This window comes from Nuphar pumila, chromosome 2 (assembly GCF_984573655.1).
Source record: "Nuphar pumila chromosome 2, dmNupPumi1.hap1.1, whole genome shotgun sequence".
NCBI lineage: Eukaryota > Viridiplantae > Streptophyta > Magnoliopsida > Nymphaeales > Nymphaeaceae > Nuphar > Nuphar pumila.
In genome coordinates, this window is record NC_143250.1 from 52682274 (window position 1) to 52709160 (window position 26887).

The window sequence follows — 26887 nt, forward strand, 5'->3', positions numbered from 1 at the left end:
GATGGTTGTGATAAAATCATAATCCACTCTAAGAAAACTAGATTTGATTCAGGAAAATTGAAGGTTTAGCTCGGGCAAGATGGGTTTAATTTGCTTTTGGGTCAGGATATATTATATGACATGGGGATTTTCACTACGATTCAAAACTAGTTGGTTTTGAGTAGTATGAGTTTGGATATGGATAGTGGGTAGGATATAGAAAGGTTTACATAGGATTGGTCAAAATAAATCTGGTTAAGGTCTAATTGAGGTTGATTTGGGGATTAGGTAACATATTATAAAGTGGGTTTGGATAGATCTAATAAAATAGATTTTGATTCATTAAAAGATATTGGACCTAAGATAACTAGATATAGGCATTGGTGAGGTTTTGGGTAGGGTTTAAGAGAAGGTTTATTTGGCTAGGTTCTAACACGGTATTTTCTAACTAGGATTCTATAGGTTTTGGATCAAAGGTGAATGGTGGTTGCCTTGCAAACTTGAGCAGCATCATTTACTTTATCTCATTCCTCGCTCCATCCCTTGGTTCTGACGATTCTTTTGCACTTCATACTACCAAATTAAAGTCAAACCACATAAGTAGGTGATACTCAGGGATATTGTGAAAACCTCGATGGCTTCAATCCACTCAAGAAAAGTGTATGCATCAAGTCGTCCAGTGAACTCTGAAATCTCGAACTTGATTGAATTGGGGCTCGAGAATCTGTTTGGGTAGAGTTGGGGCTTGGTCCTGGCATGGATCAAGATATAACTCAATGTGTCAAAAGAAGACATAATATTGATTTTGGGTCTAACCCATAGGTGATAGGATTTAGGGGGTCGTTTGGAATAAACTGGGTTAAGCTCAGGCTTCAAATAGGTGTTTAGGATTTGTTCATGGTTGAGAACCAATGTTGAATCCATGACCCGGTTTCAAAACAATGGAAATAAAATTGAACCTGGATTAAAATGGAACAAACCGGTTTTGAGATGAACCAGTTTGGCCCCTTCCAATGGTTCGGTCCCTCCCATTGGAACATCGGATCTCATCATCATTTGAAATAGGATGGGTTTCATCCTACAATGAATCCTAGCCATCCAGCAGAACCATCTAGCCATTGATTGGATGGCTATGGTTGAATGTAGGATGGAACTCATCCTATTTCAAATGATGGGATCTGTGTTCCTCCCAATGTGGTGTGGGAAGACTCACGGTGGAAAGAGGGTGGTGGGAAAGGGTTATGAATATGAAAACCTAGCCCACCCGCCACCAAGGAGAAGCCGTTAGGGATGACCTCCGGCCAACAACCAAGGTTGCCGCGGTGGCTGTCAGTGGTGACCTACCGGATGGCGATTGGATGGGATGAGAGGTTTTTGTTAAGGACATAAAAGGGGAAGAAGGGAAATAAAAATCTGTTGTGTCAAATCAACCCCATAAACTAAAAGCAATAGGTACATGCATTATGTACTAAAATTGGAAATACATAGAACAAAAGACGCATGTACCTGATGTCCCTGCCATTGCTCGATGATGAAACTCGGACGTCTAAATGAAGCGGGAGAGCCTTCTCCTCTAGGTTTTCTATCTTAGGTGAGTCACAACACATAATGAGAAAACAGAGCAGGGACCCAACCGTGTATTTGAAACCTTTAGGAAAACTAATTATCCCCTCCTGCCCTCAACCATGCAGGTATACTAAAAGGATTTCTCTGTAACTGATTAACAATTACAGATAAGCCCACGACTAAATGGGACTTATCTCTACTTCAGATCGTCGCATATTTGACGTCCATAAGTGTTAGTTATGGAAAATATATTTAGATCCAATCTGAATCCAAATAGATCCAATCTGAATCCAAATAGATCCAATCTAGATTCAAATTATTAACAATCTCCCACTTGGACAAAAATATGTTGTTTTCAAATTATTTGAATTACAACTTGAATATATTGTCGTTAATTCTATTCGGGTCCATTTTATATTGCTCAACAAAATTCTATACACATAGAAAACTTTTATGCAATATAAATAAAAGAATCAACCTTAATTACAATATGTGATCACATGTACAAAATGTGTATCTAACTACAATGAAATGAACAAACCCATCATCTTTACATGTTCATCATATAATTCTGAGGCTAAACCCTTAGTAAGAGGATCTGCAACCATTTCTTTGGTACCAATGTTGTTAATACATACATGTTGATTCTCAGTCCTTTCCTTGACAACAAAGTTCCATATACTTGCATAATGTAGTACTCCTATTGTTGTTAGAAAATGACACAGCGGCTTCATTGTCACAATATACCCTAAGTGGTCCCCCAATAGATTCAACCACTTTGAGTTCAGATATGAAGTACCTGAAATTCCACTAGAGGGGGGTGAATAGTGAAATTTGATAAAGATCGATAAAATAAAATAATCAGGCTATAAGGCACAACACATAAAACACAGAATTTATACTAGTTCGGTCAGTACCCATACCTACATCCAGTCCCCAAGCAAACCACTTGAGCTTTCCACTATAACATCCGAGTCACCGGATAAATAGTACAACACCCTCTTCCTCAGAGGTCTTCTTCCCTCAACAGAGAAGGACAACACCCTCTTTCACAGAGGTCTTCTTCTCTCAACAGAGAAGGGCAACACCCTCTTTCACAGAGGTCTACTTCTTTCAACAAAGAAGGAAAACAGTGAATAACAGAGTTACAATACTTCCTATAGAACCTTCAGAAAGATATGAATGCACGAATGAAGGATTCTCAGAATGTTCTGTTTGTCACTCAGAAGATACTCTTTGTCAAAGAGCTGGACTTGACTTTTTCTCTTTTCTTTCTTTTCTCTTTCTCTTTCTTTTCTCTTTCTCTTTCTTTTTCAAGACTCTCTTTTCAAATAATGAATAGAATTTTTCTCGTTGTAAGCTCACACGTCTATTCCATTCTCTCTTATTGAATAGTTTATTTGAGTGTGTTTATATAGCTTTTGAAAAAGTAGTCGTTACATTTTGAAATCGTAGCTTTTTTGAAATGTGAAATGTTATGTCATTTCAAAAATATCTTTTAGAGAAATTCGAGAATGCCTTTTTCCATAAAAGTAAAATATAGGGTACACTAGTCGTTGTAATATTTTAGGTAATACATATTTTATGTAAAAAGTCTATTTCTTACAATAGTACATTGAACGTTGGATTGTAGTTTTGTCTTTATTCTAATTAATGATTTGAGGTACATAGGTACTTCTTTACTTTAAATGAGTGTAAGTACACTGAGTGCTTTGAGATATATATTTGTACATAGTCATGTCAAGTGTTTTCTTTATGTTGTGTTTTTCAAAGTCTTCAGAGAGAATGAGGACTAAAAGAAAGTCGACATTCTTTGAGAAGGATATTAACAAGGATTTGTTACAGGAGGTATTTAATGTTTTGTACAAAGAGAATGATGACTTCAAGTAAGTCGACATTCTATGGTTTTGAAAAAAAAAAGGTAACTAGAGTCCTTTCAAAAACATATTATATTTGTATTTCTTTGTGTAGCCGATTTTATGTTTTTGTCTTCTTCTTATATTAAAAACATTTCTTTAAAGAAGGTAACTAGAGTCTTTTCAAAAATATATTATATTTGTTTTTCTTTGTGTAGCCGATTTTATGTTTTTGTCTTCTTCTTATATTAAAAACATTTCTTTAAAGAAGGTAACTAGAGTCTTTTCAAAAATATATTATATTGGTTTTTCTTTGTGTAGCCGATTTTATGTTTTTGTCTTTTTCCTACAATTCTTTTTCATGTTGTCTTGTATATAGTGTAAGGTACAATTATTACATGACAAAATATCTTTTTCATAAAGGGTTGTAAGAAGGTACAATTTTTAGTTTTTAAAAAGGAGCTTTTTTGAAACTATCGTATACTTTTATGATATAGTTTTTATGAATGAGTATGTAATATGCAATATGCATGTTCCTGAAGGTTCTGTTACATATGACTCTAAAGAAAAAAAAAATCTTCATCTTGAGGTAGCCGATCTCTTCATTTGAACTTTAGGAATGCATGGCTCATCAAGCTTTTTCTTCAAGGAGTATGATTGCACTAAAATTGTACTTGAACAGGAAGTCTCCATCCTTTTTGGGTGAGATATCCTTGCATCAAATACTCGTTAGATGTATGGCAAAACATATTCAGTCATAATATAACATTTTTCAAGAGGACATATTATCATATTATATAAAATCAAATACGACAGTGTATCATATTATGTGACATCAAAACAGAGTTTCTCAACAGTACCACAATCAGATAGCCTGCGACGTCGTCTCAAATAGTGCAATGAATTCAGACTCCATGGTGTGTGCAGCAGTAGTGGACTACTTTTCACTCCTCCAAGAAATGGCACCACCAGCAAGAAGAAAGATATATCTTGTTATAGACTTTCTACTATCAGGACATCCACCTAGATCAGCATCCAAATAGCCAATCACTTCAAGGTGCTCTGATCTCCTATAGGTCAATATATAATCTTTTGTCTCTTGTAAATACTGCATGACCTTCTTTGCAGTTATCCAATGGGCGTAACCTGGATTCGACTGAAATCTGCCAAGAACCCCAACTGCATAGGATATGTTAGGTCGGGTGTAGGTCTGTGCATATTGCAAGCTACCAACAACTGAATCATATGGTATTTGATTCATGAGTGCATTGTCTTCTTCAGTTTGAGGACAAACCTTGAGGCTTATTTTATCCCCTTTAAGTATGGGTGTTGTAGTAGGAGAACAATTATCCATCCCATACCTTTTGAGAATTTTATTTATATAGGTTCTTTGAGAGAGGCCTAAAACACCTTTTGCTCTGTCTCGACGAATCTCTATACTGAGAACAAAAGCAACCTCTCCCATGTCCTTCATCTCAAAATGAAGGGAAAGAAACTCCTTGGTTTTTTGTGAGCATGACATTATCGTTTGTTGTAAGTAATATGTCATCTACATATAAAACCATGATTATGAACTTACTCACATTTGTCTTGAGGAACACATAAGTCAATGATGTTTTCTGTAAATCCAAAAGTCAGAATGACTTCGATAAATTTAATGTATCATTGGCGGAAGGCCTATTTAAGTCCATATAATGACTTATTTAACTTGCAAACCAAATGTTCAAACTCACCTTTAGAGAAACCTTGAGGTTGATCCATATAAACTTTCTCATCAAGTTTACCATTTAGAAAAGTTGTTTTTACATCCATTTGGTGTAGCTCTAAATCTAAATGAGCTGCTAGGGCAAGTACAATCCGTATTGACTCTTTAGTTGAGACAGGCAAAAGAGTCTCACTGTAGTCAATGCCTTCCATTTGGGTAAAACCTTTTGCAACAAGCCTTGCTTTATACTTATCAACATTACCTTTGGAGTTTCTTTTGGTCTTAAAGACTCATTTACACCCAATAGGTTTGACTCCCCTAGGTAATGTAACAAGGTTCTACACTTTATTTTTGGCCATAGAGTCTAGCTCTTCTTTCATTGCCTCAATCCAAAGTGAGGATTGCTTACTTTCAACAACTTCCATAAATATTGTGAGATCATTATCTATGAGATTTACGGGCTCTTGTAAATACACTACGTAATATGGATGAATAGCATATCTTCTAACTCTAGTGGATCTCCATACAGACGGAGGTTCCTGATCCTTCTGTATATGTTCTCTAGCATTATCCACTAATGATTCTTCTGTAATGGGTGCATCACATGTGGGTTAAACACTTGGTTGAAAAATGATAGGCAATTTATCATTCATCTCAGGGATTTTATCCTTATCTTGAGATTCATCAAAATTAAGGTTTTGTAATGCATCTTTCTCAATAGAATCATTTTCTAGAACTCTTGCCTTATTCATTTCTACTATATGTGGTGTATGGGATGGACAATAAAACTTGTAACCCTTTGATCTTTCTGGATAACCAATGAAGAAACTACTAGTTGTTCTAGGGTCAAAAGCCTTTATGTGGGGGTTATAAAGTTTAGCCTCTGCACGACAACCCTATTTGTGCATGTAAGTAAGGGAATGCTTCCTACTTGTCCATAACTCAAAAGGAGTTTTTGAAACGACTTTTGTAGAAACCTTGTTCAAAATATGCACAACTGTCCTTAGAGTTTCACCCACAAGGTTACAGGTAATGTTGAATAATTCATCATTACTCGGATCATTTTCTTAAGTGTTCGATTTCCCCTTTCGGCTACATGATTCTGATATATACTATCGAGCATGGTGTATTGAGAGACAATGCCCTCTTCCTTCAGAAAATGAGTTAATGGTCCTTTTTGTTGTCCCATATCAGTAAATTGCCCTTAGTATTCTCCACCTCTATCGAATCTTACAATTTTGATTATTCTCCTTGTTTGTTTTTCTATCTCTTTCTTGAAGTCTTTGAAAACTTAATAGACCTTATATTTTTCAAATAGGAGATACAAATACATAAAACGAGAATAATTATCAATAAAAGCGATAAAATACTTTTGGCCCGTAAAACATGGGGTAAACGGTCCATATACGTCGGTACGAATGATTTTCACTAATTTATCACTTCTTTTGGTATTTTTCTTATATGTGTTTGTTTGTTTAGCCTTAATGCAGTCCAAACATGGTTCATTATCTGTGAAATCTAAGGATCCCAAGATCCCTTCTTTCACAAGTCGTTGGACTCTCTCTTTCGAGATGTGTCCTAAATGACGACGCCAAAGAATATAAGATTGATTGTAAAACCCATGAAATTTATGAAATTCTAAATGAATAAAAGGGAGCAGTTATGTGAAATAGTAAGATTTTAAGTTAGGCAGTGCAATTTTTATGACTTGTGGTTTCTAGAACGAAACCGATAGCAAACTCTCACAAGTGGTTTTGGATTCAGATCTTGGCGAGATCCGATGATCCGACCCGACTTACGGGGCCCAATGGGAAACCTGATGGTTTCAGAATGATAACGTGAGATCCGAAAAATGATTAGAGTAAGCGAGTGCAAGTTTAGACCAAACGGGTGAAAAATCCATATGAAAACAAAAGGAATCTATCAACAAGGAAAAATGTCCCATTGTGACATAAAGAGAATTTTTTGCAAAAATAAACACCAAGTGATGGTGTGGTGTTGTGGTAGGACACACGGTGTGTGATACCACCACCCAAGTTCAAAACCCCCTGTGCACAAATTATTTTTTTTCAAGAAAGTGATTATTTCTACCTTGGTGAAAAGGGTAAAAACGTGGGATTATGTTAAGCCTAAATTTTTGGCCTTTTTCATCTAGCTCTACCAAGGATTGAGGAGAATCCCAGGTGACATGGAAGAGGGATACCCATAAAGCAAATAGTGAGGGAAGTTAGAGGAAATCATGCCAAAGAGAGGAGGGGGCATTGTTGGAAATAGACATCACCCACCAAAAACGTGAGATTTGGGTGAAGATTTAATGCTTTGAAAATTTGGTAACTTCTCCCTAGATAGAGGAGTTAAATGAGAGATTTTTGGTAAGGAGTTACATTAGACGTATCTCTCTCTCACGGTGGTGGTCGACCTCCATTGTTGGACTGTGTGGACCTCCCTTGCTGAACGCGTGAACATCCATTATCAACGTGGGGTGCCGCTCTAACGAAGAGAAGGGGTTACAACCTTGCCGTCGTGAGACTCCAAAGAGGTAAGGAGCATTGCTATTTGTATGTAAGTGGTTGATGCCTTGTTGCACATCTATGTTGCAATATCATGGAGTTTACGCGACAAGGACCACCTATATGTAGGTATGTTTAGGGCCTCGAAACCCAGGTGGCATGAGCTGAAACACCTACTCGCCAATAGGTCAATATGTAGTGGTTCAGCCGATGGTTCTCACCCATGGCCAACGTTGGGGCACTGGGGTGTTCTTTGTAAGGGCATTATGTTCCTATGTGTATGCCTGGTGACATGTAGTACTCATATCAAAACCTACAGTTCGAATCTATGTAGGGAAATGCATATATTTCTGGTGTGGGCGTTAGCCATGACGGATTCAAGATCTAAACAAAATAAAGTAGGTGAATGGCGTGGAACCTTATGTATCTCAGATTTTTATTCCTGAAATTATTGTTTGGTTGTATTTTCTTGTTCAATACACCTTTTACACTTTGTAGATTGAATGATTTTAATCAAGTCTGAAGTTATGGATACGTGATTGCTATTTCACATCATGGTAAAATAAAGATATACCATTCCTATTGGGTAATTCGATTGGATTTGATGTTTTTGAGTGTGGAATGCACTCATATTTATAGTTGAAAGATCCCATGCATTGAGGATGAAAGGGGTGGCAAAACAGTCCATTTAGAATGATCAAAATGTTTGAAAAATAAAAGGATACACCCTTTTAAACGTTACAGAAAAACGGCAAAATTAGTCGACTGGAACAATAGTTAGTCGACTGATAATATGTTCAGTCGACTGATAAAACCTTCAGTCGACTACTGCTAAAATTTCCAGGAAACAGACATTCTGTTCAGTCGACTGATGCTAAAAATTTTCCAGAAAACAGATATTCTGATCAGTCGACTGATAAAACCTTCAGTCGACTGATGCTAAAATTTCCAGAAAATTGATATTCTGTTCAGTCGACTGATAAACCCTTCAGTCGACTGCTGCTAAATCTTTCCAGAAAACGGACATTCTGTCCGGTCGACTGATAAAACTTTCGGTCGACTAATTTTATGATTAGTCGACTGATAAACCCTTCAGTCGATTGCTGCTAAAATTTTCCAGAAAACAGACATTCTGTCTCGTCGACTGATAAATTCTTTGGTCGACTAATTTTATAAAAAATAACGTTTTGCTTAGAAGATTTGAAGCAAAAAGGTTGGTCGACCGGTGAGCCTATTGGTCGACTAATAAACATGAAAAATTGAGTAAAGAGTTTTCTAAAATGATTTTCATGAAGGGTTCTTTTAGAAAAGTTTCTAAAGACTTTTTAGGTGAAATGCAACTGAAATATCTATGAAGGAAATAATTTCGATGGTAAACTAAATATGTGATTCACATATAGACTTTAGGATTATGTCCAATACATGGAACACACATGATGAAGTTGGATAATGTCATGTTGCGGCATAACCAATGGGGGTACGGAACATACACTCAAGCTCATAAACAAAACTGAAAATGCCGAATGTTTAAGTACTCGACACAAAGTTGAACCAGAATTATGAGAAATTGTGGTTGGTGCCTTTGGGGCATTTGATGGGTAATGTGCATATACTAAGATCAACCTGAGTATGAGTTGGGGTTTTGAAAGTCCCCTGTGGTGCAATGACTTGCATATAAGAATAAATAAAATTAAAAATATGCACACATAACCTAAATATGGGATTCGGGGTATACTTGAAAGATGGTATATGTTACTGGTTTCCCAGGGTTCTGGGTACATCTGAAAGAAGATGTATGTTACTGGATTCAAACAAACAAGAATGAAAATTTATACACATATAAATTAAATATGGGATTCTGGGTATACCTGAAAGATGGTATATGTTACTGGTTTCTCAGGGTTCTGGGTACATCTGAAAGAAGATGTATGTTACTGGATCCAAACAAACAAGAATGAAAATGTATACACATACAAATTAAATATGTTGGATTCTGGGTATACCTGAAGATGATATATGTTATTGGTTTCTCAGGGCTCTGGGTACACCTGAAAGATGGTGTATGTTACTGGACCCATGGTCTACCTTGGAGAGGGTAGGTGGTACAAGCTTCGTAGACATTCTTGTTCTTGTGAGAGCTAGGCGTCTCACCCGGTCCCCAGTCCACGAAGTTAAGGGACCAGGACTACCAGTATGTCCTAAGTGGTAGATCCAAGTCTTCTGTAGAAGTACAGGATGCATCCTAATTTTTTTTCTAGCCACTGGGGAGTTTTCTCTCTGTCACTGACCGTCCCCTTTGGATATCCGTAAGGTTAGTCATACGGGTTATTAAATAATAGACCCCCGTATGGTCTCGGTCCGCTACGAGGTCTATGCCTGTGCGTACCCACAGGGTAAGGTAAAATAAGCATTAAATAATTTAAGTTGACTAGAAACTTATCTCTGAAGAATTACATTCTGTTGAGTTGACTTTAGTAAAACTTGTGGAATCTACAACTTGTACTAATTTGGATAAATATACCTCTAGTTCAGTCATCTTTTGCACTGTATCATGAATTAGAAAGCATAATCATCTTCTTAGAATGTTATAAACTTCCATGCCAGTTATATCTGCAGTACTTGCACATATTTGTACACAGGTCACTGAGCACCACATATAAATATAATGCTTCTTACGCAGACAGGGGAGTCTGACCCTTCTGCTTTAAATGTTTTTCAGGTAGCAACTAATTGGAGCATCGGGGTGTCGTTTTGGATAAAGCCAAGAGATCTCATTTATTCAGTATTTTATGTTTGAACTCTGATTAGTAGATTTACATTTCTGTTATGGGATGTAAATAATGACATTAATGTTCCAATTAATGAATGGTATATTTAGTACTTCTCTGTTTTACCCTGTAATGCGCCCGACTTGTGTTTTTCGCACTTCCGCTATTTCAAAAAAAAAAAAAAATTTACTCTAAAATTTTTACTAAAAAAAAAGTTTGGGCGTTACATTGATCATATATCAGGTTACACTTATTGCCAATTACTTGATTAGTATTAAGAGTTTCCTGGATATAGATTTGGGTTTTCAGACGATACAATCCATCACACAATAATGCAAAATCAATCAAGACATTATCTTTATTGATATATAATTTGGAATGTTCAAACTTCATACAATATCCAAATTTATCAAGTCTTGATACAGAAATAAAATTTCTGCTATAGGATGGAACGTAAAAAGTATCTTTCAAATCTAAAATGAAACCACTATCTAATACTATTTTGCAGGTCTCAACAGCCTACACATGAGACCATATCTTATTTAGGAGAAGATGTTGTTTTCATGACTTGTTGGTTTCCTCTTGTTCAGAAATGCCTGCAGAGAATTGACAATGTGCATAGTGGCACCTGAGTCAATCTATCAACTATTGATTGGAACATCAATCAAATTACATTCATGAGAAGCAAATGACAAGTTACCTTTCTTGCTCAACCAGAACTGGTACTTTACGCACTCTGCCTTCTTATGTCCCTTCTTTTTGCAGAAAAAACACTTTATTGCAAGAACATCAGACTTAGCATGTGCTTGGTTGGGCTGGGAGACTAACTTTTTCTTGGGTTTTTTCTTTAAAGATTTTTTTTCGGTCCACTCTTCTGTTGAATCTTATGAGAAGCTATATGTGCACTATGCACCTTCTCACCCTTCAACCTCTCATTTTCCTCAACACACTTGGACAGAAGATCATTAAAAGTTCATTCATCATTATGTGTGTTGTAGGAGATTTTAAAAGAACCGTACTCAACTGACAATAATGCCATAATGAGGTGGACAAGGAAGAAGTCTGAGATAGTCAGCTTCATATCATTAAGCTGTGTGGCTATGTTTCTCATTTCTAGTATGTATTGTCGGTTGTTTCTCTCATTCATATATCTCATAAATGTTAACTTAGACATAAGAGTACTGGCCCTAGCCTTGTTGGAACTCACGAACTGTGCCTCTATAGCAGCCAGAAAATCCTTTACAGTCTTACATGTGGGAATGACATTTCTTATGTTCTTAGCAACCCTAGACCGCAGCAAAAACAGACTGAGGCGGTTAGAACGCTTTCACTTTTCAAAATCGAATTTATGTTCCAGAGTGCTAATAGGTGTTAGTTCAACAGGTTCTTTTTTTCTAAGGGCAAGGTCTAAATCCATGTACCCTAAAGTAAATAAAATTGTTTCTTTCCATTCTGAGAAATTAGAATCATTGAGAAAAAAGATAATAGATGAGCCAAAAATTGTATTAGGCACTACATAGACAAAAGAAAATATTATTGCACGTAATGAGGCATGTAAATGGAAAGATAAATACATGAATAAGGCTCTTAATTATTTACTTTTTCATAGGCAAGTGCCAGGGGTCATTATGGTCCCACTTTGGTTTGTACCTATAATACGCAAATGCACTTCGCCTCCTACTATTCGATAAAACTGAGAGAACATGTACCCAGAGGCAATCGATATGGTACCTTTGGGTGCTACACATCTCATGTGCTGGGAGACACTTCCTTCATTTTATCCTACTAGCTTCTGAACATAACAATACCATCTTTGAATGACACATTATTTTACGAGACCAATACAATTTCATTATTAAAAAAAAATTCTAACTAGACATTTGCAAAAATATACATCAGTTCACTTGGGTGAAAGCAAATACATACAAATGCAAATTCCATGTTAATCCCTATATTAACACTGATGCGAATGCTTAAATAATCATGCATATTAAAAGACAATATTACACATATCTTTATGCATTAATAAATGTGTATACATATGCATGAACATGCATAACACCAATGGAGGCATGTACACAAGTATTAAAACTGGTTCAAAACCATAATGAATCAGTAAAATAACTAAATATGCCTTATAAAAGTATGTTATGCATGCTCTAAAACATATATGTCAGCCTCAGAATCCATGAACCAATCCAAAACAAGATGAATAGTCCCAGAAAAATAAATGAATCGGTTTGAAACTTGATGAACCGTAAAGGAAACACCCTCAGAACAGTCTCAAAACGAAAAAAACAGTCATGCCAAGTGAAAGAACCGACTCAAAAACCCCAGGAACCAGTTTAAATTCACTTATAACCGGTCCCGGAATGCCCTATATCGATCTCAGAAGCCACATGAAACGATACGGTTCATTCCGGGTCGTTCTGTCTGTTCCCAGGACAACTGTTCGGCAGCATTCTGGTCGTTCCAAAACACCATGTTCTCGGACAGTCGAACTGGGCGTTCAAAACGTTCTAGAACACCATGTTCTGGAATAGACATACCCAGTGTTTTTGGACTTCAGGTCCATGGATCCCAAAATAACCGACCCGGGTCCAGACCCGGACTTGATTATTGCTTTCGGATCTGAGGAAAATTGGGTATTCTGGATCGAGTCGAGACCCGATCCAGTTTCCCTAGTATATAAACATCGTTATGATGTTTACAGAAAACCCTAGCCACCTCAAAGCCCCTTCTCTATCTCATCAATCAGAAGCATTCAGCGAGGCGGCCGGTGGCTCCAACGAAACAAACGACGACGCCCAACGAGATAGATGGCGCATTCGGCAGAACCTGATGCAGAGCTTGCCAACATCTTCCATGCTAGAGGCTTCCAGAGAAAAGGAAAGCGAAAGAAAGGGGAAAAAAATGCCGACCAGAGGTTTCGTTGGGCTCCGACGAGCTTATCTGTCCAGCCCCGACCCCCTTTCTGCCATCTGATGCAGTGCGGTTTGTAGATTCGGCCAGTACCAACCTCTTTCTCAGCTTCGATCACCACACAGTGACAAAGACAGAAGTCAGTGAAAAAATGGTGAAAAAATGCCCTTTGTAAGCATATATTTTTTTATAGAGGTTTTTTCCAACGAAATGGCCGATGGTCAGAGCTGTCTTCAATTTCCGGGAGGGTTTGGGTTTAACCCAAAAACTGCCTCCTGTCCTTTCCGACAACCCCCCCCCCCTTGAACAGAATGGGGTTTTCGTCGGCGATCGGAGGGAAAATATCTCTAGTCCCAGCAAAAACGTCGAAAAGAAACAGTGACCTGACACGAGTCATGTCGATCACAAGGGACTCGCCCGGACCCGATACGGGTCTGCATCCAATCCGTGAAGCAGACCGGTTCAGAACTATGACCCAATTCGGTTTACTACTGGATCCAAAATAGGTCAGGTCTGATATAATTCTCAGAACCAGATTGGAAAACGTATAAGACCGGATCGGTTCCCAGAACCCCAATCCAGCTTGACTGAACCAAAAACCGATTTTGTTTCAAGAACAAAATCGATCTTTCTGAGCTAGCAAACATTATGTACTAAAAGTGAAAATATATAAAACAAAAGACGTATGTACCTGATGTCCCTGCCATTGAGCGATGATGGAACTCGACCGTCTAAATGAAGCGAGAGAGCCTTCTCCTCTAAGTTTTCTTTGCCTTAGGTGAGTCACAACACATAATGAGAAAATAGAGCAGAGACCCAACCGTGTATTTGAAACCTTTAGAAAAACTAATTATTCCCTCCGCCCTCAACCATGCAGGTATACTAAAAGGATTTCTCCATAACTTTTTAACAGTTACGTATAAGTCTCTGACTAAATAGGACTTATCTCTACTTCAAATCATCACATATTTGACGTTGAAAAATGAATCTAGATTCAATCCGGATTCAAATGAATCCAATCCAGATCTAAATTATTAACAAAATCTTCTTCAGGCGAGCGGGTGCTGAGGTTTGCAACATGAAAGGCATCTGCTTGTCTTTCGCATCCACATCCGCCACGGCAGACCACCACCAACCTCAGCACCACAAACAGACCATCAGGTCTGACCGCCAGGACCTCCTGATTTCCGCCAGACCCCCGCCTAACACCCCCTGTCTTTCCCCTTTGTCACTGTCATTCTTTTCCTATCTCACCCAAACCATGACGAACTGCAAACTGGCCAGGACCCAACCGGCTGGTGGTCGCCGATCGTGACCTGGCCGGTGGATGCTCACCACCCTGACTCAGCCCATGCCGGTGGCGTCATGGTGCAGTGGAGGGTTGGGTTTGGCACGAACCTCACCCTTTCCAAACTCTATAGGATAAGGGTTTGGTGATAAATAAAGATGTCCGGTTAAAATCTGGAACGATTAATATATAGAACCGAGTGAGCTCGACACGAGTTCCGATTAACATCCGTAATTTTTTAATGTATAAAAAATGTTATTTTATCTGTATAGCATCCAGGTCTGGTTCATGTAATCCCCATAAGACCTGGGTATAATTTCTCTTATGGTGGGTCTGATTGGACTCGCAATCGAATCCGGTACCAGCACTTTAAATCAGGTATGAGTTCGGTTTCACTGGGTCCGACCCGTTGATGCCTCTAGAGAGAGAAATGAAGCGGGAGTGAGGGGTTCGACGTTCGAAGAAGACCGACAAAGCCTGGTAAGGAAAAAGACAACAAACGAGGTTGGGAATGCCTCCGTCAGGGGGTCTTTAAAAGGTGGCGAGAGAGCAGGATGGCTATAAAGTTATAAACGATGGATTTTTTTTTTTTTTTATTTCGTCAATTTGTCAAAGAGCGGTTTTATTTATTTTTTCATAAACCTTTAAGAGAGAGAGAGAGTGTGTGTGATATGTATTTGTTTTATTTATATTAGTTATATAATTCACCCCCGATTTACCCGGGCTTGATTTAACCGGTCAGTGACAGACCTGGACCCGGTACTGCAACCTGATAACCAGGGTAGGCATCGTGAAGTTTCTGGTTCTGCAACCTTCACTCTACGTGTTGCTACCATACCTGTTCACATATGATACGTGTCACGGCACCTTCGAAATCGCAGACCTCTATAAGAACAGCTCAACAACAAACATCATCAACCTCCTCTCTTCCCATCGATCGATCGAGTGTGGAAGTCTTCCTGGTTCTGTGGTGAAACAAAGAAAGGAGTACCAACAGAGACCCATAAAAATGGCAACCCAGGTCGACTCTTTAGCAACGGTGGCGCCGCGGGCACCCGTCACGTCCCAAAGAAAAGTCAGGACCGACTTGGACGACTCCATTCCTAAACCATGTATGGCTTCATAGCCAGCCTTCTAACATAGTCTACACCTAGTTGTGGTTCTGCATTCTAAGCGTCTTGAGTTTGCTCACTGGGTGTGTGGTTAATTTGTGCTTGTTTCCCTTTTGTTTATAGACGTTCCAAGAGCTCTGGTTGCGGTTGATACGGAGCACAAGACGGGGTCGCCTGGTCACCAGCATCACAACCTCAGCGTCCTTCAGCAGCACGTTGCCTTCTTTGACAGGGATGGAGACGGCATCATTTACCCGTGGGAGACCTATTCAGGTTCTTTTGTTGTTGATGTTTGTCTTTAGCCTTCTTTTCCTGTGCTTTGATTTACGTTTTAGGTGTGGATGTGTTTGGAAATGATGTGTGGGCTGTTGGTTTCAGGGCTCAGAGCGGTCGGGTTCAACATCATCTCATCTCTTATAATGGCTATTGTCATAAACCTTGCCTTGAGCTACCAAACGCTGCCGGTACCTCTCTCTCTCTCTCTCTTTCTCTTTTGGTGGATGTTTATGCGATCCTGCACATGCATCTTAGTGATCTCATGCATCTTAGTGATCTCCTGCTCCCTCCACTCCCTCCTGCTGATGCCCCCCTTTTGCCGTCCTTTGGGCCATGCAGGGTTCCTGGGTGAGCCCGTTTTGTCCGTCTGATGTTTTTTTTTTCTGCTTTCTTTTATTTGTTTTGGCTTTGGCTTTTACTCTTTTTCAGTTCATGAGTTCAACATTTTGTTGATCTTCATGAGTGGTAATGTTGTATTTCTTGCTGCTCTCTCTCTCACACACATAAACCAGTGATTCGTGCATGCACGTGTATATGTGTAATAAACTCTGCTCTTTTGTAATGTGTTGCAGGGATGGTTCCCTTCTCCCTTCTTTCCGATATATATTCACAATATCCATAAAGCTAAGCATGGTAGTGACTCTGGAACTTATGATACAGAGGGAAGGTATGCTCCTCTATTTTACAATGTTTTCATGATCGCAACCATCAATGCTCACAAAATGCCATCTATACAAAACATGGAATCACTTGACTTGAGTCCCATCATACTGAGAGCCCCTAACAAGTTCTTTTATAGTCCATATTGGGTCTGGTCTTCTTGCAGAATATTGAATTGATAAGGCCTTTAACATAGGGTATCTCTGTTCCCAATTGCCAAACTGATGTGATAAGCAGCAAAGTATGTGCCTATGTAAATGATGGGTGCTGGTGGCCTCCGATGTTAACAGCATTGGTTGCTTATCAGTAGTTGGATTGTGATGGTAACAGCTAGAGTTGATGAAACGTCTGGAGGTTCCTGATATTTTCTTGGTACAAGTGCATATCTAGTATTGGTTGTGGAGATAACCAACCCCAGAGAGATCTTTCAAGATGAGGATTGAGGGATGCAGAGTCACCAAATTACCAGGAGAAAGATATAGTGTGACACTAGGGCTAGGGACGCAGTTCCACACATGTTCGGCTTGTAAAGATCTCGTTCCAACTAGTTAAATTGAATTGGCTCTGAAGCCGAACATGAACAGGCTCGTTAACTGGTACTGAAAATATTTTACACATATTTTGTATCATAGAGTGTAGATGGTGGAGTATTTGGCATATAAACAACAGGTTTTGGAGTTCAAATCCTATTGCTTACCGTTTTGAAACAATGTATTTATTTTGTAAAACAAACAACAGGTTTGGAGTTCAAATTCTGTTGCTCACATCTTTTAAACATTGTATTTACTTTGTAAAACAAACAGGTTTGGAGTTCAAATTCTGTTGCTCACATCTTTGAAACATTGTATTTACTTTGTAAAACAAACAGGTTTGGATTTCAAATCCTATTGCTCAAGCTTTGTATTTATTTTGTAAAACAAACAATAGGTACTCAAACGGCCGGGGAACAGGCTATGTACCCAGACTCATCTTCGATTGGTAAATATATGCCACCTTCAAAAGTTTACAAGACTATGGAAGGCCCTAATACCTCAATGAAGCCTAAACACGACTTGTGTACAACTTATGTTAATTCAAGAAATCTTTAAACTTACCTTTTCTGGAAAGCTGATCACTTAGTGACTCCAACCTGGACTGCAAATCGTTCACTTTATTCTCTGCAGTGCTCAATGCATCAATAAACTCAGACTTAACCTAAAACATAAATGATACAAGCAGAAAAAAGATCATTTAAACCAAGCAACAAAAAAAAAAAAAGAGTCTTCTCCATAATGTGACAGTATGCATTATACCCCAACCTTTCAAGAGAACATTATACATGCATACATACATTACACAGGCACATACACATCCACAATATATAAGTACATGCATATACTGTTAAGATGGATGTAATATTATATGTATTAATATAATATTGTCATATATTTATATATAATATATATGTATATATACATTGTTATTTATATAAAATATATATTATATATAATAGTCAACTTGGGTTAACTAAGTCAACCAATGTTGACTTTATATAACCGTTGGAGAGGGTCCGGGTCCGGTTATATTTCTAGCTGTTGGATCCTCTGCAACGGCTGGAAGGGTTTGTTGATTTAGGAGTATTTTGGTCTTTTATGTAATATCATGTATTTTTCATGATTTTTAAACTTAGAATTAATATGCATTGCATTTTGGTAATTTAAACTTTAATTCATTTTTTCATGTACTTCCGATTGATGGAAATTGTCAAATTGAAGTAAATGGTTGGAGTGAATATATTATTTTTATATTTATATTTTGACATTATTTAAAATAGATATTAAGCTTTTATTTTGTTAGCATATTTTTTATTGGTGGGTAATTAGCTCTAGCTGATCATATCAAGACGTGAGCTCATACCAGAACCCAACCCGTTAACCTATATAGGTCTAATTTTTTCTTCAATGCTCATACCAGAACCCAATCCGAATCAAAGCGGCTCCACAGTTTTTAACTGTACCCCAACCCAAATTAGATTGGGTTGGGTACTTTGGGTCTTACTTTTAAACCCGATTCAGATTCGGGTCTGATAAGACCTGAACAAAACCCAACCTGGTTACACCCCATGTACTTGGGTTCTTCGTGATCTTAAGTTTGTCTTGGCTCACCACAAGAATGAGTCAAGCTTGAACACCCTGAGCTTATTTGTTCGGCTCGTTTACCAGCCCAGTCTGTGGAAACTTCAACAGGAACAGGCACAAGGCTCTTGCAGGGTCCTTATATGCTCTCTGACCGGTCTCATTCTCAAAAGCGTTCATTTGGATTGCAGGTATGTTCCAGCAAATTTTGAGCACATCTTTAGTAAATATGCCCGTACAAAACCAGATGCTTTGACATTATCAGAGCTGTGGACGATGACTGAAGGTAATCGCATCGCCATCGACCCATTTGGCTGGTAATTTCCTTCACCCAATTGCATATATACTTTTTATCATCCTGATCATGATAATCGGTTTCACTTGTTTTTGCTACTCAGTGTTGCAGTATGAAGCAACCTTTTTCGTCCATTTGATCTTGCCTTTTGCACATTTCTTTGCCTGCTTCTAATTGGTGTTATATTGATTGTAATGTACCAACAAATACTTAGGATCTCAAGCAAACTGGAATGGGCAGTACTTTACATTCTGGCAAGGGACCAACAAGGATTTCTACCCAAGGAAGCAATAAGAGCATCTTTTGATGGCAGTTTATTCGAGTACCTGTCCAAACAACAGTCTTATGACAAAACAGCTTAGTAGAACAGGGAGAGATGCATCTTTAGGTGGTCAGAGTATGTTGCTGTGGATGGTTGTGATAGACTAGAGACCATGTTCCATGTCGAGTGTTTGGCATGCTTATGTAAATATGAGGAACTGATGTTCTTCTAAGTTGAACTGTCTTAGTTGGCATAAACCTCTGTTATCAGTTGAGTGCTTTCTTCATAATCTCATCTAACCTTTTATGCTTTGACGTTATTGGTTCCTTTAGATTTATTTGTTTATATCTTCTTCAGAGACTAGGACTCATTGAATATAGGTTAATTGGGGGTGTTCTCCCAGCTCATAAGCGGATCAGCATTGGGCTGTGGCTGTAAATTTTACCCTTGAAAAGGCTTCCAATCTCGTCTAATTGGATCAATGGTGATTCCTTTTGTGCCGCTACTAAAACCGGTACTATCGTTCTGAGCTTGAGAGAGAGAGAGAGAGAGAGAGAGAGAGAGAGAGAGAGCAAAACACAAATTGGAGAAGAGTGACACATAAGGATCTTGATCTATGGTGGGAGCATTTTCTTATTTATGTAGGAAGCTAGTTTATAGAATCAAAACATAAATTGGAGCACAATGACGCATGGGATCTTGGCCTCTATAGGGGGGGGGGCATTTTCTTATTTACGTAGGAAGCTAGTTTCCGATATGATGGTATCTTGGTTCACGACATGTAATACATGGAGTTTGGTAGCTTGAAGGTCCTCGAGCCACTGGGGAATCCCAGGATGCTGCTCCACTGAGCCCCAACAACTCCCCAGATGTGGTAGCCTTCTGCTATAATCTTCTTCCTTTGTTCAGTCTTGTATTTCTGTATTGTAATACCAACATCTTCAAGTTCCCTGGAAACAACAGCGATCATAGATGTCAATGATTGCCATGAAGGGAGCCATAGCTATAGATCTCAACACATAGGGGAGAGATTGAAATCATGGTGTTCTGTTTTGAACACTTGTAGCCATTTGAATGTGATAGTGATTAGAATTTAGTTATTTGTATGCTGCACATGAGGGTTGGTTCCATACCTTAAGATGAGGCTTGTCCATCCTGTGTAGCCGACGGTCAGTAGGTTGTCAACCGTTGCATCCCTCAGATGCTCGTTTCTAGATGACACAAGGAAGATCTTCAATCCTATGCTTTTGATATGATTATACAGAGCGAGGGAATACTCTAGAGCTGGAGCTTTGCTACTTTTCATCCACTTCTCTAACAATGTAGTGTTCAATGTCTCACCCCTGCCACACAGACGTTACACTTGCTAAAACATATACAAGTATCCAACTTTTAAGAAGACAAAGAAAGAAAGCACTTTGTCGTGTTCAAATGAAATAGTGCTCTGTTGGTGTTCTTGTCAAATGCAATGCTGAAGAACTATAGATCTGCTGTAACAAAGAGTTAGAAGCTACCAATGGAAAGATCCTATCAGAGCTATCAAGAAATGTCGCCAAAAACTGCATTTTGGAGAGGTTGGGGAATTACCCAAATTGATGTTTCTTGTAGTAAGGCACTGTTGACAGGAGAGTGTCATCAATGTCAAATACCCAAGCATCTTTACCATCCCCACCCAACACAAAGTTGTTGGTGAGATAGAGGGTGACCTGCTCTGTTGCCCTTTCAACATCAACCTTGTATTGGGTAGAGGACATGTATTTCCCAATGTACTCGATGCATTCCTCAGGAACAACTTCAAACACCCTGATGTTGTGCAGCTCAACATTGATCCTCCAACTCTCGCAGTAGTTCTTCAAACTGATAGTGGGATCAACCTTTTTGTTGATGCGCAAAGGATCAACCCTTTTGTTGCGCAAAATATTCCAATCCCCAATCCCCATTTCCACAAGCATGCTCAAAATCAACAGGTACAATACCAGAGCTGGATGTTTCACCATTTTTTCTCCAACTTCACCAAGAGAGAGAGAGAGAGAGAGAGAGGAGGCAGGCTCTGATGCTTTGAAGCAATGGGTACACGTCCTTGGGGATGATATGACAAAATATGTACGTTTACTACACATGGTGGATCGTGTCTTAATAATTTGAAGGAGCTGCCATTTCACATGATGATACGATAGGAGCTAGGCTGGCAAATTCTAAATATGTTATTTAATAATTTTCTCTCTCAGTGCATGTGAATTTTGATTCGAAAGGAAATGGCTGAACTGAAATAAATCTATTCAAAATATACAGTCTTTTTAAGTCTGGCTGTTTAAGAAGCCATTTGGTCATCTTGAAGAAGAAAGCTTTGGTACCACTTGTAAAGTTGTTAAGAGAAGTGGCCGGCATGATAAATTCCCAGTACATGGCCCCAGTGGGGGCAGTGGAGAACATGCTGTGGTGTCGTTGATGCAATCAAATGGGTGGGGTTTCCTTAATGACATTCAATCAAATGAAGTAATTGTTTCTTTTATTTTATGCATTCCAAATCAGACTTAAAGAAGTTTGTGTTGTATCTTAGATGGGTACTTTGTGAGCCATTCAATTTTTAGATGGACCGCCATCTACAGTCTTCAAAAAATGAAACAGCTGAAACAAAAAGAAACAAGATGGTGTTCTGGCTGCCGTTCATCAAATGGATGAATAGCATCTAAGGCAGCTCTGACCTGATGCGCTCTCCCTCGTACCGTTTGTGAAGGGCCGTCTTCTTAGTTCTGATCCCACTGTGTTCCTTGGGATTACCAAGAGCCATGTTATCAGAATAGAATCAAATCGGCTGAATTATCTCCAAATCTGATCTGCTTTAGGGTCAAATCAAGCTTACTCAAATGTCAGACGATCCAACCCCGAATTGGCAGAATTGGGCTTTAATCGGTTTTTTTATTATATATATATAATTTTTTTAAAACTTGAAAATTCAATGCACCTGTTCAGCCTGATTTGAGTCGAGCCTGAATCGTTGAATTTTTTGAATCTTTTTGAAAATCGTTCCTGTTTATCATCCAAATTTGGCAACATTGATTAAGAGGGTGCGTCTCTCTCTCTCTCTCTCTCTCTCAACATTGGCAATTTTTCCCTGCAGGAAAGGATCCAATGTTCCACGTAGGAAAAGAAATTCCATTAGGGTATGTTTGAATTCCGGGATTCAAGGATCTGACACATTGATGAGACCCAGGCCAAGATCCAAGGCGATTTAAATGCTGGATCTGAAACCTTTCATGCATAAGGTAGTGAGGGAGAGATCAGGGAATGTCTCTTCCAACGAGGGGGAAGGTGAGACCTCAGATTCTTGGATTTCAAATCCAAGAATCCAAGGGATCCAACTGCACCTTTAGGGTGCATTTGGCGGCTTGGATAAAACCACAGAAGAAAAATCCGGGATAAAACCCACGAAAATAAAACACACAAAAACCGGAGAAATAGTCGCCAGACTATTTATCCCGTGTTTGATTGAGAGGAGGACGCTGATTATTTCTTCCGCAATTCAAGGCACCCCTGTGAAGCCCTTTTTATCAATTCTCAGAATCAAGTCGCCTTGAATTTGAATCTTGTAGTTTTTATGCCCTAACTTGACTTTCAAGAAAAGATCGCATACTGACGTCTGTTCTTTAAAGGTTATTTTATAAAATTAAAACTGAATTGAACCCATCTATACCGTTTGCTGAATTTTTAATTACCTATGTTTTATGCCAATTTTTTTTATTTGCATTTTTTTTTTTTTGAAGGTAAGCTCAAGCTGGGGTTGGGCAGACCCCTATACCATTGGGTTTTGAACCTTCAACGTCCCAACACAAGCTGACGTGAATGCAAAATACATAGTCATTATTTAAACCTTGCTGCGGCAAGGGTTTCAAACATGTGACGTCTTGTCAACTCGGTGACTTTCACGAGTGGCCTTTACCAGATGATTTTTCAACTATTTTTGCTGTTTCACTCTACAAAGTGTTCCTGTACACCAGCCTGTGTTAAGTAGGGAGTATTGACACCTGGATCATCTGGTTTCTAATGAATTGATTAATCAATCATGGGACACAATTAGGGAAGACCAGTTTACATGGAAAGGGGTTAATGAAATTTCTATAAAAGGGGGGGCTCCGCCTGTTTGGTAGGAGCTGTTAGTGCACGTCACCATGTATTGGGACATTGCAAGTTCAAAACCCAATGGTATCTAGGGATGGCAGTGGGGCGGGGCGGGGCGGGGCGGGGGACAAGGTTTCCACCCCCGCCCCGCCTCAAAATTTTATCCTCCACCCCCGCCCCGCCTCCGCGGCGGGGATGGATTTTATCCTCCACCCCCGCCTTCATCCCCGTTTCATGTCCTCCACCCCCGCCCCGTCTCCGTCCCCGTCCCCGCCCCGTCCCCGTCCCCGCCCCGCCCCCGCCCCGTCCCCGTCCCGACCCCGCCCCCATCCCCGACCCCGCGGGATGAGCGTGCTCGTCACCGGCGCCGCTGGCTTTGTCGGCACCCACGTCTCGCTCGCCCTCCGGAAGCGCGGTGACGGTGTCGTCGGCCTCGACAACTTCAACGACTACTACGACCCCTCGCTCAAGAAGGCCCGCCGTCGAATCCTCGGCGACCACGGCGTCTTCGTCATCGCCGGCGACATCAACGACGCCCGGCTCCTGGCCAAGCTCTTCGACCTCGTCGCCTTCACCCACGTGATGCACCTCGCCGCCCAGGCCGGAGTCCGGTACGCTATCGAGAACCCGGCGTCCTACGTGCACAGTAACGTCGCCCGGCTCCAGGGTTAGGAAATTAGGGAAGGGAGTTAGGGTTAGTAAACAGTTCATCTGAGTTGGGGGCGGGGATGGGGCGGGGCCGGGACGGGGATGGGCCGGGGGCGGGGCGGGGATGGGCCGGGGCGGGGCCGGGGCGGGGATGGGGCGGGGCGGGGCGGGGCGGGGGAACGTGCCAGTCCATCCCCGCCTCCACCCCCGGACGGGGATGGATTTTAACCTTCATCCCCGCCTCCATCCCCGTTTCATACCCTTCATCCCCGGTCCAAACGGGGCGAGGCGGGGCGGGGCCCCGCTTTCCCCCGGTCCACTGCCATCCCTAATGGTATCTTGTGTAACTAGTGGAGATCTGCCTAACCCCAACTTGCCTATAAAAAAATGATGAAATTTATATAAAAGAAGCCTGGCAACATATTAAAGCCAAAAGCAATACTCTTGGGTGTTTCAGATTCATGTGGTTTCCTAAACATCTTCTTCGGGCTTCATTGACTGTTGGGTTTGCAATTGAAGATCGTCTCCCAACTCATGATCGCCTTATGCATATGATTTTTTTTTTTTCCTACAGAGAAAGCTGGGGTTAGGCAGACCCCTACCAGTTATACAACCATATACCATTGGGATTCGAACTTGCAAGGACCCAACAACACAAGGTGACGTGCACTAACTGCCCTGCCAGACAAGCGGAGCCCCTGTTGGTATGCATCTGGGATTTAATATGATCAGCAGATGTTCTTTCTCTAAAAATAGTGTGGGAGTTCCCTTCCCATCTATTTTTCACATGTCCTATGAGTAAAGCAGTGTGGAAAGAAGTATGTCTTCTTTCTTTGGAAGACACAAGTTTTTTTTGGATAATCAAGTTGGGGTTAGGCAAGACCCCAACCCGTATATCAATTAAAATAATACATAAATCACAAAACTTCCAAAGACGGGAACCATTTCAGTGGTTTGTCTTTCCAAATTTTGTGAGCCTGAAGACCCCCATCTTCGCCAGATTTTCTACAATGTAGTTTTGAGAGCTCGGAGACCACTTACAATGGGTTTTGTTAAAAGATAACAGTTTTTCATACAACAAATTCGGTCCTCTCTTATGTCTTCCCTCCAACATTGCTCTTACTTCTTCAACTATAGCTTTTTTAAAAGACTCAATAATAATAATGAGGTTCTCATCTAGATCATTGACAATGTCAATCCACCATCTATGCTCCTCTTTTTCATTGGTTTTGCTTACTAATCAGTCAAGCTTCAAGAAACAACCTTTATGGTCTCTAACAGTGAAACCTACCTTTAGGACATCAGTCTCACAACTAGCAATTGATCCCTTAACCCATCCCTCACTCGATGGTTTTCTTCTTCCTGCATATAGCCAACCAATGGATATGTTATAACTCCTTTCAAAATTACAATCACCTTCAATACATTACTTTCCCACTATCCACTTTCCAATCCTCAAAAATAATTCTGTTCCTGATTTCCCATATTCCTCTCACAACCAATTGGAAGACACAAGTCACATTGACCTAATAGCTTTATTCTCCCACTTGACTTCACCTCATCTCTTTAGAGCCTCGCAACCTTATGATCGATGTTGAAATATTGTGTGACCTGCTCCCACACCATCTTGGCCATCTTACAAGTAATAAAAATGTGATCTATGTTCTTCTCTGCATTCCTGCATAGACCACAAATGTTGGCTAATTGAACACTTCTTTTCTTCATCATCTCTTGGGTCACCAACCTCCCCTCAATCGAGAATCAAAGAGTCAACACTGCCTTAGGCCAATGGTTTTTGCACCAAATCATATTCGCCAGCCTGAACGACTCCCCCTCCCAACCACACCGGTTTGTCTGCCTCTAAAGCATTCCTTGGCACTTGCTCCACCAACTCCTTTATTATTGCAGATACCTACATGAACGACTTAGAAATAACACACATATACTTGTAAGACTCTTCAATGACTTCCTAGACTTTAATATGACTAACTCTTGGTACTCTCTAAAATTTTTGTGACCCTTTATAGACACAAGGGAAAAATGATCAACCCAATGATCCATCTAGAAACTCATCCTTCTACCATCTCCTATGAACCACTTGGCTCCTATATCTAAAATGACCATACTTTCTTGAATACTCTTCCATCCCCATGAAACTATCTTATAGGACCATCTGAACCAAAGGGACTCCCTACTCAAATACTTGACCCTCACTAGGTTGGATCATGGGTTTAACTCACCCGACACTAGAGACCAAGATAGTTTCGAAAGAAGACTTAGGTTGACATCTCTCATTCTCCTGACACCAAGACCCCTCTCTTTTTTTCGACGATAAAGTTTATCCCATCCCAACAAATGAGATTTTATATTTCAGAATTCTCACTCCATAAGAACTCTCTCATGATTTTTTCAATTTTTTGAGAGATAGAATGCAGAAGTCAAAAGCACATCATCCAGTAAATGGGCACCACTGAAAGGACAACATTAACAAGGATAATTCTTTCCATTGAAAGTAAATGGCCACTTAAGGCATCCAATTTAGATTGCATTTTGTTAATTATGGAGTTGCACATAACCGACCAAATATTTTATAGGCAAACTACCAATATTCCACCGGGTAAGAGATCTAACATCATTTAATTTATTCTGATGGACATTAAAAGGAATCAACAACATAGATTTTTTCTTGCTCACCTTGAGACCAGGCTTTCTTTCAAATTCCTTGATAACTATCACAAACTGCTCAACCCAATCATCTTGATCTTTGATAAAAAAAATAAAGCATCATCTGCATATAGGTTATGACT

At 39.7% G+C, this 26887-nt stretch overlaps 2 protein-coding genes across 2 annotated transcripts; one reads left to right on the forward strand and one right to left on the reverse strand.

Annotated features, from left to right (window-relative positions):
* Positions 1-15603: 15603 nt before the first annotated feature.
* On the forward strand, positions 15604-19413 carry LOC149845473 (peroxygenase-like). Its single transcript, XM_089988072.1, has 6 exons — positions 15604-15706; positions 15830-15979; positions 16085-16170; positions 16555-16649; positions 18948-19073; positions 19266-19413. The coding sequence occupies exons 1-6, from the start codon at positions 15604-15606 to the stop codon at positions 19411-19413; spliced, it is 708 nt and encodes a 235-aa protein (XP_089844198.1).
* Positions 19414-20021: 608 nt separating this feature from the next.
* Positions 20022-21253, reverse strand: LOC149845474 (acid phosphatase 1-like). Its single transcript, XM_089988075.1, has 3 exons — positions 20901-21253; positions 20447-20656; positions 20022-20263 (listed from the first exon to the last, which is right to left on the reverse strand). Exons 1-3 carry the CDS (start codon positions 21251-21253, stop codon positions 20086-20088), a joined length of 741 nt encoding a protein of 246 aa, XP_089844201.1. The 3' UTR covers positions 20022-20085.
* Between the last annotated feature and the right edge of the window lie 5634 nt (positions 21254-26887).

Bases quoted from the DNA above. Each gene is read 5' to 3' on its own strand.
- LOC149845473 (XM_089988072.1), top strand. From the start codon at position 15,604: ATGGCAACCCAGGTCGACTCTTTAGCAACGGTGGCGCCGCGGGCACCC. The intron at 15,707-15,829 runs GTATGGCTTCAT...TTTTGTTTATAG, and splicing joins CGACTCCATTCCTAAACCAT to ACGTTCCAAGAGCTCTGGTT. The intron at 15,980-16,084 runs GTTCTTTTGTTG...TGTTGGTTTCAG, and splicing joins CCCGTGGGAGACCTATTCAG to GGCTCAGAGCGGTCGGGTTC.
- LOC149845474 (XM_089988075.1), bottom strand. From the start codon at position 21,253: ATGGGGATTGGGGATTGGAATATTTTGCGCAACAAAAGGGTTGATCCT. The intron at 20,657-20,900 runs GTAATTCCCCAA...TCTGTGTGGCAG, and splicing joins TACAAGAAACATCAATTTGG to GGGTGAGACATTGAACACTA. The intron at 20,264-20,446 runs GTATGGAACCAA...TGTTGTTTCCAG, and splicing joins TGGACAAGCCTCATCTTAAG to GGAACTTGAAGATGTTGGTA.